This window comes from Aulostomus chinensis, chromosome 21 (assembly GCF_037954235.1).
Source record: "Aulostomus chinensis isolate RoL2024-O1b breed Wild chromosome 21, RoL_Achi_v1.0, whole genome shotgun sequence".
Classification (NCBI taxonomy): Eukaryota; Metazoa; Chordata; class Actinopteri; order Syngnathiformes; family Aulostomidae; genus Aulostomus; species Aulostomus chinensis.
In genome coordinates, this window is record NC_141340.1 from 16519293 (window position 1) to 16531483 (window position 12191).

The 12191-nt window shown below is 40.2% G+C and overlaps 1 protein-coding gene and 1 long non-coding RNA gene across 3 annotated transcripts in view; one reads left to right on the top strand and one right to left on the bottom strand.

Annotated features, from left to right (window-relative positions):
• ccny (cyclin Y) overlaps positions 1 to 6194 on the bottom strand; it is a 45625-nt gene extending 39431 nt beyond the window's left edge. Inside the window, exons 1-2 of one of the 2 annotated variants that reach the window (XM_086192156.1) lie at positions 5912 to 6194; positions 5519 to 5714 (exon numbers count right to left, since the gene is read on the bottom strand). In XM_086192156.1, the coding sequence (XP_086048282.1) occupies positions 5519 to 5672 (154 nt within the window). In that variant the 5' untranslated portion in view covers positions 5673 to 5714; positions 5912 to 6194. Of the gene's footprint in view, positions 1 to 5518 lie in introns of both variants that reach the window. The other variant, XM_086192157.1, reaches the window with a different exon arrangement.
• LOC147241875 (uncharacterized) lies at positions 5439 to 9864 on the top strand. Its single transcript, XR_015111054.1, has 3 exons — positions 5439 to 5683; positions 8558 to 8711; positions 8903 to 9864. It is a non-coding gene; the product is annotated as an uncharacterized LOC147241875 (long non-coding RNA).
• The last annotated feature ends 2327 nt before the right edge of the window (positions 9865 to 12191 follow it).

The window sequence follows — 12191 nt, forward strand, 5'->3', positions numbered from 1 at the left end:
ACCCACACAGGAACAGGGAGAACATGGAGACTCACACAGAAAAGCCCGGTCACACACCCGGAGCCTTCTTGCTGTGAGGCGACAGTGCTGACCACTGCATCATTTCAGTATGTCTGAGACAGCTTACAAGCAAAGTCAAGAAAGGGGCTGTTTCCAATACAGTTTTTTCATAGACTTTAAAATAATTTGATAAAAAACTGCAGAAGTAAAGCAGATTGCATGGTAAGATATTTTCTTTTCACATTACAAAGTATGATACCCCACACTGTGCTATTGTTACATATCCACAGTTATAAAAAGAGATTTCTAAAGTGTGACATGGTATCCGATTATATGTGAGGCCTTGTTGACGAAGCGTTTCTGCCCACGTCACTGCTGCCAGCGGATGAGATCCAATATCCCAGACGCCATCTTGCATAGACTTTAGCAAACACATTTTATCCATGCATTTTTCATAGTAAAGACAGTCTCACTGGAAACTAGAAAGCATCTTGACAGCAGGTTATGCTCAGTGACCACATGAGCTTCCAGTCAAACACCACTGCTCAGAGAGCAACGGAGGATTTCAGGAGTGATTCCTCCCTTGGGAATCAATTAGTTAAGTTTTAACAACAGCCATAAAACAAAACTAAACTACCCTTTAGGCTTGTATGCGTGTCAAAGCTGACACCTCTATCAAAGATGAGTGATGTGCTTGACTTTGCAATGGTAGAGGCAAATATACTAAAGAGCAGATGTACATGTGATATCAAGCTATGTGGCATGGCAGACTCAATGCAAATACGCATAAGTTAGGATAAATAGGTTGCCAGGAGAAGTAGGTATAGGAATCAAGAATTGGTTCCAGATTAGGACCCATCTCTACAATGTGAGAATCAATGGAATTGTAGACTTCAGGAATGATGAAATCCCTTTGTTGATGCTGCCGTGCTTTTCTGACAGTCCAGCTCATGCATCACAAAAAGAAAGGGCATTTTTCTCAAACATCCATGCTACAACAAGGAGTCCTGATGGAGAGAAATGGTCCAAAGCATGCAGTCACTTCATAATATCTGCAAGAATGAACTTTGCTGTAAGGTTTCTCCCAATGTATTCCGCACAGTTTTTTTCTTTGGCCTCAATGTGATTACTCTGAATCTCGTTTGATTTTTGAGTTCAGTTTTTGTTGAGTGGTGACACTTGTGACGTTTATTATAATTTATCATGTGCGGCCAACATTACAAGGCATTTTTTTAAGATTGAATAGCCATCAGGATTTGTGCAAAAACTTGATGTTATTTATTTTAATTTTGTTTATTTTGTGCTTTTTGAAAACAGCACTCTAAGACTGTACTGTTTTGTTGTTTTTTTTAAGAATATGCTTTAGTTGATGTTTGAATGTGATAAACACATGATTGCACGGTCATATTTTCAAATCTCCAGTCAACTTTTAGAATTGACTTAATAAAGGGCCCTAAGGAATCACACCTCTTCTGACTTTTCAATTCAGAAACTCCATCCATGAGTACAAAAGGCTTGCCGCCATCAGTCAGTTGCTTGCCCATGCTAGTACCCCTACAGAAGAAGACACTTTGCCCACTGTTAGGCCCCAATTGACACTTGCGAGTGGGCCAAACAACTTTTCTGACAGAAACCATGTACTAAGGGCAGAAACACCAGAAATATGCTAAAACCACTTTCTAGGCCACATGGGCATAAATTCCAGGAATCCATGAATCTATTTTAGTTTCTGACATACTGGCTGTTGCTTCAGTGCTAGCTCCCAGGCTGTAGACAGCACAACGCATCCATCAGCTCCATTAAGAAATGTTTTCCTTCTGTTCACAACTGTGTTTTTAGCATCTCTGACACACATATAAGTTACAATGACAACATACACAGGGGTATAGTTGGGCTGGGGTGGGGGGGCCCACAATTGCTCAGGCAAACCAGATTACACTGCTGATTTTGTGGAGGGGGGGCACTTGAAAGCGACACTTACAATCAGCACTGTGTCTGTTTTGTTTGTGCGCGAGCATCGTCACCACAGTCAGCAGTTCTCATGGCTGATTTTTCTTTTAACCCACATGTTCAACGCAGTCACGCACAAAAACACAAACGCCTAAGTAAACACTCACAAAACAAGAAGTATGCAGTATAATTCAATTAAAACACTGTCCAATAAATCAGATCATATAAACCTGAGCAAACACCAGAATAACGTTACCACTGTGGCAGTCAGTCAGTTAAAACAAACTGTTTCGTGTCTATTTCGTTTTCACACTTGAAAGATATCAGATATCCTTGCATCACCATCTCCTTCAACATTTCCATATTTTATTGCTCACAAACTGTTCAATTTACAGAGGCTCTTTACTTCAGCAAAGCTAGGTACAATGACCTTCTGTATATGTGAGTTTCTCATGTTTTAATTTGTCTGTATTAAGCTGTGTTTCTCAAAAGGAGTCTAGTGGCTGAGGAATGTCATTCGAGGTCCAGCGGCAGGGTTAAAGGGTCATTAGCTAGAAACTTGTGTAAACAGCTCAGGAAAAACTCCAAAACCAGTTCTTGTTCTCCTTTGCTGTGATGACAACATTTATCTCAAAAGGCACAATTCCAAGCTTTTTGTTGTGATATGTAACAGACACACCTGCTCTGATTTTTTTTTTTTTTAATATTTGCTAAACATGAACTAAATGTTACCTGCTAAAATACCAGACGGCGTTGTCAGTAATCTCTAGTAGGGATGAAGAAGCCAGCAGCTTGCTTTCAAACATGGAGCCAAACTTGGCAACAGTGGTTTTCTGACATACAGTAAGGCATCTCGCACTGTCCGCGTCAACCATGATAAAACAGAGCATCACTTTTGATCACTTGAGCATAATTTCTGCACTGTCAAGGCCACTGAAACAGTCACTGGTCAAGTCACACAACACACACACACACACACACACACACACACACACACACACACACACACACATATATGAGACCAGTCCACGCCGATGATTTTCCTGCTTATTCTACTTCTTGTAAGCACCTACATCTTGGGAAGCAAACTGTATGATTGTTGGCTCACCAATGCTCATGAGATGAATTCCTAGTTACCAAAATGTTGCACCTAGTCCTGGTATAAACTCATTCACAAATGCTTGGAGAGCTTCAGATTCATATAAAAAGCAGTTAGTTGAGTTTGTTCAAAAATCTGTCTGGGATTTCCCCTGAGTGCCCGCCTGTGCAGTTATTACAGGCACGTCCAGCTGGGAGGAGACCTCACCGTGAGCAGACCCAGAACAAGCTGCAGGGATTATACATCCCATCCCTGCCTGGGAAAACCTTGGGATCCCCTATGATGAATAGCCAAAAATAACTAGGGGGAAGGTTGTCTGGCTATGGACCAAGTGGCAAAAAAAAAAAAAACCCTGTGAAAGTGAATGTAGCACGTTTATTCCTGTATCATTACTAAACCCCCCATTCACTGCACGTCAGTGAAACAATTAAGTTTCATAGCATACAAATCCATCAAGGCATGTACGATAAGGTATGAAAAAAAAACATAAATTAAAAAAAGACTGTCAGTAATCCAAAAGGGCTGCCACAGAAAGTTATTAACAATGACCAAAATCAATAGGGATCAAGCTTTGACTTGACAACATGCAAATTTTCACTGAATACTTTATTAAGAATACTTTATTTATCCCACTCAGGGAATTCATTAATTAAAATAGCATGAACTTGAATGGTAGGCAGCCGCCACGAGTAGTCTCCAAAATTTTGTGGGCAAAAGTATTGCAGCAACAACGCCAAAGACATACTTCCATAATTGACCTGTTTTTGTCTAACACAGTATATCGCCGTTGTTTATGCCATGGTAGTGCAGCATGGGCTGAGCAGCTGCCATTCCACTGCTGTACTACAACCTGCACAGAGCCATTAACTGGCATGAAGGCTGGTTAGTTTTGCAAGTTTCCAATAGAGTGGCACTAGAATGATTCCTATAACCCAGAAATTAGTTATCAAGTTGAATATTTCACTGATCTCAATGCTGACGCGTTTATATTTTTTTTTGCGTGGGTTTTCAGATAAATGTCTGAAATACAGATTGTCAACACAAGTGTCAGACATTTTAACATTCTGCTCTACAACATGAAATGCAACAATCCTGGATTTCTAAGCGTTTGTATGTCTTAAAAACAGTAGTCACAAACAGGGGCTGAGCAAGAGTGTAGAGGCTGTCATGGACATCAAATGTCATCAAACAGAAGAAATATGAAGGACACTGTGGCCAGGCTGATGTCAGTCAATCTGTTTGTAGTTGGTCCATTGCAAAGCATCCAACCATCCATCCCTGGACGGGTCACCAGTCCGTCACAGGGCCATTGCAAAACATTAACTTTTAACTTCTAGTCACGGCATTTCCCCTGTGGAAAAAAAATCATTCAAGGGCATTTTTATCTGTAAAGATGATCCAGCTGAACAAAATGTGAATCCAATAAACATTTGTTTTCCACAGAGCTGTTTTCTAAAATCCCTTCTACTGGTATATCTCACTGCCTTTTAGCAGAGGGAACCCATGGTGATGCTAACTTCCAGGTTTGCCTTTAAAATGATGTAATCCCTATGGCTCACTATCACTGTCTCTTTTCTCCAATGAAACCAGTAGTTTTCTTACTGTTGTGACAGGCTGGGATGATTTCCTCTATTGCATCGCTTCCCAATCATTTCCATCCATTGGTATTGACTGCCATTTCTTTTTCTTATATCAGTTATGAATTAAACACATCATACCTCATCAGCCACCGGTATATTTGAAAGAATCACATCATACAAGTGTGATGTCTGATCAGAGTTTGTTTAGGGAAATAATTCATTAAACTGTTCTGCAACAGACCAAACTTCCTGGTCTTCCACTCAAACGAGCCGTGGTGTGTGACTGACCTGGTGCGAGTGATGATTAAAACATTTTGTAGAATGAAGAGAATGGAGACCCCTGCTCTGACCGTCCATCATTCTCACATCACTTCCCACTGGAACACAAATTCACACTTCCCTTTCAACACATCAATCTGTCTACACTTCACACACAACCCCATAACACAGAAACAAGCTCCTGTTTTATTTCGTACCTCTCTTGTTAGATTCATATAAATAAGCCCTCGTCACTTAAAAGAAAAATGAAAACATTCCATCTTTCTTTCTTTCTTTTATTTTGACAGTGACACTCCATATCAGGTTAAACAAATAGTGAGCACAAATGTTTTTTTTCATGAAATAATAAGTGACTTATGTCAATTGCTGCCATTTATCTGATGCAGAAGGAACCACAGCAACTATGTGATAAAAGATCAGCATCAACTATCCTCCTGCTGAAAATAAGCTGTGGGCCAATGGCAAGGAAACCTACAGTAGTAATATCTGCAACGGGTGGGTGGGTCTTTGGCACAAATGATATCCTCAGTATTCACGCACAAAGTACAAGTTAAACAATAATAATACGACAGTTGGAGTCAGAGCCGTCGGCAAGGCAAGGAATTCTTACCGTCAATATTTTCTCTATCGCTGATGTGCTGGAGGTTGCAGCCCGTGTCCTCCCGGCTCAGCTCAGGCTCTGGCCGGTAGGGCTCCAGCCTGGAGTGGTTGTTCCTCCGGTGTTTGGGGCTCGACGACACGCAGCAAGAGGTTGTATTCCCCATGGTGTAAGCAGGTAAATTCGATATTCCTTGTCCACCACTTTCCTAGTCGTATTGGTTACGTTATGTTACAATAGATTTAAGCAACGGGGCGGTAACGCAGGGAGAAGTGCAAACTACAAACTGGCCCCGTTATCCTTTCGCGTTACACGCCCTTCCCCCGGCTAAAATGCGTTTCGCTGCTTACGCTGAGCCATTTAAAAGCAGACAGAACACCAAGAAATGACAAGAGTAGCCCAAACCTTCTAGTGGAGGGTAGATAACGCTAACGCCGTCTAAGTTACAAGGCTTTGGTTTCACCGCTGACTCTCACGCCTTGTTCTTCCCGTCCGAACGTCCAGTTGTCTTCGCTAAATCATTTTCGCTACGTTACGGCGACGTTAATGAACAACAGAACATTGTACATTTGCCAGCCAGGGGAAAATGTTTTGCAATACGGTGTTTTTAGTCTCTGCGCTACATGGTTGCCAACATACTGTAGACTGCTGCTGCCTGCTGCTACATCCGCTGCCGTGTTGCATTCAGGTGCTTCCCCAAATATCGGTATTTCCCCGATACCATTAAGCAAACGCTCCTCACCTTCTATGTTCAGTCCTCAGCTGTGATAGTTTTAACAATGCAAACACAGTTCCTGTATATTTCGGTAGACAACATGGAAGATTCTCCAAGGACAACTTTTGGAGTAATGTAACCCCAGAAAATGCATAAAAAAGAGAAAATGAAGAAAGCTAAAGGCAGCAGTAAAAAAAAGTGCTATTTTTACATAGGTTCCATAACTCAACATTGATGTAGTTCGTGTGTTATATTCCTTTTTTTTAACATTGTAAGGGAACGGGACCGTGACTGTACATGAGGAAAAATTACTACATTTCAGGCAACACGTAAAGATCTCTTCATATTTTAAAAACCTACATCGCTGTAGCTGTGAGGGAAAAGGTTCCGGTTCAAGTGGGTGGTTACAACCGTGTAATAAATGGGTATTTGTGTCCCCTGGGAATACAGTTATATAAGGAAAATAAACAATAGAATAGAATAGAATAGAATATGTTGATCGACTAAATAATTTGTTCCAGTTGTGCAGCATTTATGTAAAGGCAACAATAACGGAAATAAATAAAATCTCGGTCATATTTTTTTGTTTGTTGGCTTTTTGTTAGTTTGTTTGCTTGTTCTTTTGTTTGTTTGTTTGTTTGTTTGTAATGATCAATCATGGCTCAAAGTATAGATACTTGTATTTTCCCTATTGTGAGTGCCAGCTAACTGTCAAATCCAAAAGGGTGTCTCCTTTCATGTGACAAAATAAACTGCTGCTCATTTTAAGTCTTGCTGCAGGATTAAGTCAGATTAGTAGAGGTCTGTGTAAACAAAGAGGGGTCTTGAGGAACAGCCTAATCCTTTGCTATGATTCCTTGACATATGAGATATTATACATGCATTGAAGCCTTGGACTGTGTCTGATACAGCTGGGAACTGAGGACAAATGCGTCTTTTTTATTAATACACTGGCTGGACATACTGTAGGACATGATCCCACACGGCGCTGCAGTGCAGCCTGCTGGTACTACAGCTGCACTGCATTTAATGGCCAGTTGATGAATATGACCGCCTGCCTCAGGTTTTACAGAAAACGAATTTATGATCAGATTTATGCACGTCCGTACACTTTATCTCTAAGTGCCTCTGATACACATTCTAACAGATCTTTTGTGAAAATGCCAACGGGCAACAGTTTCAAGTCACTCACTTTTAACTGGCATAAATCGATGATTTTGTTTAAATCACTTCATCTGAGTGCCCTTTGTGTGCCTTTCTGATGCATTTTACATTGTAGTTTTGATTTTTTTTTTTTTTTTCTTACTGGCTGAACAACAGCGTTTCACAACGGCCCAAATGCGGCATATGGCTCGGCGGTATCAGATTCTTTCCTCAGGTGTTATTATTCATGGTATTCATGTTCATATTCTTTCCAAAGTATACTGAATGTGCTTCAGAGACCGACGGAACGAGAAACTCTGAACACTGATTTGCAGCCCAGAACAGAACAGCACCCATAATAAAAGCATTTGCGACTTTTTCCGTGAGTTTGTTCAAATCAAATCCTCCTCCCTATGCAGTCTTCCTCTCCAGGATATTAAGGATAATGTACTTAAAATCTTGAAGGTAAGTATTCATGGCAGTAACCTTCTCAACTGCCTGTTCTACTACTCTAAATGAAGTCATTAGATTATAATTATTCATGCATAACTATAAAAGCAGGGTTTAAATGCTTTAGTTGGTCGTGATGGTGCTAAATTCAACTATTTTTTCGGACTGCAACAAATTATTCCAATTTTTTCCATTAGGGCTGGAGCTGATGATTATTTTTATTAATTATTCATTATTAATTATCTAAATCCAATTCATAATGTAGCCTATAAAATGTAAATAAAATCTGTAAAATGCTCATCGTAATTATTTCAGGGCCTCAAGTGACTTTTTTTTAAAAATTTCTTCTTTTGTCCACCCAACTGTGAAAAGACGCTTTATTATCTGTTATTTAAAAAAAAAAAGAAGCTTAGATTTAGCCCACGTTCCGCATATTTACTTGAAACTAGACTGTAAATATTAACTGTTCACTTAAATAATTCATATTTTTACGTAGCAGTTTTTGCAACTGATCATAGATCTGTGACAGTGTATTATTAACTGATTATTTGGTTTGTAAAAATTCTTCAAGTCGTGAGAAATTCCATGACAATTGAAGTTTACTGTAGGTCAATGATAAGACTGAGCCAGGTCCATTTAGGCCTTCGCCCTCTTGCCCAGCCTCTATTCTGTCCTCTGGCCGAATACTGCATCTAATTCATCCAGTCGCTGCTTTCCATCTGTCCTACCGTGTCTCTCCACAGTCAGAAGAGGCGCTGTCCCAAATCGTTCCTCTTGATCATCTCACAGGCACCCTCCACCACTCCAACTCCACCTTCAGCCCGGAGATTCAAAAAACCCTTGCCAGGCTCTGCACACAGGAAGACTGAGTCTGCGCCGAAACCAACTAAATAAATGGTATTGTTGCGTATCCTTGTCGTGAAGTCTTCTTCTCGTTGAATTTAACACCGTCTCATGAAAAAAAACCAAAAAAAAAAAACGATTGAATGACTGAGTATAGTATAGTATACAAATCAGTTTACACCAAGACTACAGAGCGAGAGGGTCACACCCACGCAGAGTCTCAAAAGCTTTCAATTCCCCACCAGTGACTTGGAAGTGAAGAAGCCTCTTGGAAGAGAGGCGAAATGTCCTCAAGAAAACTGAGACGGTCCAGTTCCTATGGCATCGCACTTAAGAGCTACCGTGACCTGGATGACTGAGAATCTACGCAGGCAAGACTGTAAAACCCGATGAAGATTTTTTACAGGAGAAAATGATCTAAATGGAGATCTAAGGGATCAGACCTCACTAAGTACAGTGGTCCTGACTGAGGTAAAGCCAGAAGAAGAAGAAAGTGCAATCCAAACAGTGGGAGTCAGCACTGGTGTTTACGTGAAACAGACCGGCTTAAATTTATCTACAGATTACAAGCAAAAAAGCACATGAAGGTACAGCCTAATCAGTCTTGTTCACCAGCAAACAAGACTTATCCATACCCAGGTGACCTACTTAGAAACTCCAGTCAGGCAAGTCACCCTACAAAGCAGATAATGGGCAGACGGACATGAAAGGATCTGTTATTCATTTCCAGGAGGTCCAGTTTTAATATTGCATTTTTTTTTATTAACTTGTTTTTTTTTTAATCCAGTTATCTTAAAACAGCCCCTCAATTCATCCAACCTCTGAAACAAACAGTTTTAGCGACTTGAAACTCTTCCTTTTTAAAAAGCCAACTGTCTTCTAATGTGTGGACAGGTCTTTGTTCGTGTGTCTGAAAAGGAAGAGAGAGAGGTTTTGTACGTGGCGTGGGAGAAGATGGAGGAGTTTTGATTTGGTTGGGGAAATCAAGCAAGGTTGTGGTAAAGAAACGACAAAACTGGGATATTTAGAGCGGAAAGGAAATCATTTCAAAGGAAAGGATGGGGGAAATGGGATGTGAATCTGCAATGAATTCTCCAAATTTGTACTGAATGTAGGCAACTTTTTATGTGTGTTCAAGACAATTCACCCAAATTTTACAGTATAAACATACAGGTCGCAAGCCAGTGTAAGGACACTATAAAAAAAAGATGGTCTTCTGGATGAACTTTTGTAAACTGGAAACCTAAATTAATAAATGAGGAAAAGAATGGTCTCGAGTGGTGGTTCAATTACTGTTTTGTCTTCCCCAGTGTTTCTTTTACCTCCTTTATTATTATTATTATTATTATTATTATTATTATTATGGGTTCACGATGCACTTTAATAAGCTGGCCGTGCTGAGATGAGCCGCTATGCTCAGACAGCTACTCAGAAAACGAGTTCTCAGGACAAAGAAAGTTCCCCGCAATGGACACTTTACAATAAAACCCCAAAATGCTAACAGAGGCAGTAACGGCCTTGCTAAATCCCATCCTACAGCACATGAAGCCATTATGCACAGATTCATATACGGCAGCACTCAGCAAGTTAGCTCCTGCTATCAGCACAACAACATGTCTTGACTGCATGAGTGTAGAGTGGCCATCGAGCAACCGAAGGGTCGCTGGTTCGATCCTCACTTCCCCCAGTGACCATGCTGAAGTGTCCTCAAGCAAGATACCGAGCCCCTAATTGCTCCTGATGGCCCTGCGACGGAAAGGTGACCCATCCAGGGTGAACCCCGCCTCTCAGCCAATGTCAGCTGGGATAGGCTCCAGCAGTACGAATATGGATGGACGGACAATAATAATCGCATTGACATACATGGGGTGAGGTTGTAAAATGGTCAAATTCACCCCTTTGTGGAGCCAAGCCAGTCTCTGATTCTTGATTGTGGACTAATCATTTCGGTGGTTGACGAGACTTAGAAATGTCTTTGTTTAAAAAATAAAACCTTTGAAATCTACTCTCATGTTTAAGATCATTGGTGTGAGCTGCGAATGCTCGTGATGATGGCTTCAAGTGGAATCCGTCGGATTTTCCCTAAATATTCCTTAGAACCACAGAATTCTCTCGACAAACATAATTTTGTTGTCTTTATGGGTAAAGTTTAGCTGTCGACAGTGAGAGTGTCACACATTTTGCTTCCTCCAAATGTCAAGTGTCATACTTCCCTCAGCCGTATTGACCTGGCTGGATCTTTGTCATTTCTATCCAACACAACAAAAAAAAAAACAACATCGGTGAGTTCAGGAGGTTCTCATGCCAACAAAACCCAATTAAGTATTGATAACATGGTAGCCACATGTTAGCTAACAGCTTGCTAATAGTTACACATGATACCAATTGACAAACTAGCTGCTGCTGTTCGAAGTTCAGCATGCTAATTCGCCAGAAGCATGCAAACTTATTTCAGCTTGTTTAAGTACATTTATTCATCATAGCATTCAGCAAGCTGGCTGCGGCTGATGTAGTAGCAGCATGCTGACACTCACATGATAGCACTCAGCATGCTATTTAAATGTTAGCATGCTAGCAACACTCTAATGTTGCAACTGGATAGCAATGATAACCATATCAGCAATCCGACATGGGAACATTAAGGAAATACATTTCTGCTACAATATTTTGCCTTCGAAATAAAAGCCCAGATCAAAACAATCTTTTTTTTTTTTTTGGTGGATTTTTTTAAACCTTCTGAAAAAAGTCTTGACCTTTTTCCAATACAGTTTCCCTTCAAAATTAAACTCATGCAGGTGAAAACATTTTTAAAAAAAAATCTTAAAAAAAAAAAAATAGAATGTATATTTAGTATTTTTTTCCTCCAAAATAAAATTCAACAATATGAAAGTTCACACTGAAGAGATACGTCTGCTGCAATAATTTGCCTTAAAACTCATTTCTGGTAAATTTGTTAAGGCACTGAAAATGTCATTTAAAAAAAGTCTCGACACTAAGAAAATTCACTTCAGGAAACTCACTCCTTCTGAAATATTATGCCTTCAAAATAAAAATAGAACAAAATTAATTGCTGGTGGATTTCTTTGACGCCATCAAAATAAAAGTTTGGACATCAACAACAGTTATTTCCCCTCAGAATTAAAGTCCTTTGTGGATCGACTGTGACACACACGTGACCTGGTTGAAAAATTCCAGAACAATCTGTGTCAGTCTGTCTCTTCCCACCTTCTGCCAGTTTGGATTGTCCCTTCCGAGGTGACAGCCCCAGGGATTTCTTGGAGTGTGAGTTTTGATTCCCTCGTAGTTACTTGGGCTGTTGTAGAACCTGACCCTGCCTTTTAGCAATTGTGTGTTTTTTGTTTTTTTTTTTAACTCTTGGGACCTGTGTACTGAACCTATTTTGTATTAAAGATTCTGTGTTTTCAAACTAACTCCCTATGTGGTGTCTGCCTTTTAGTGTTTCCCCGTGATTCAGTGTGGCAAAAAACAAAACAAAACAAAACAACACCATGCTTCTAGTCTTAAATGATAGGG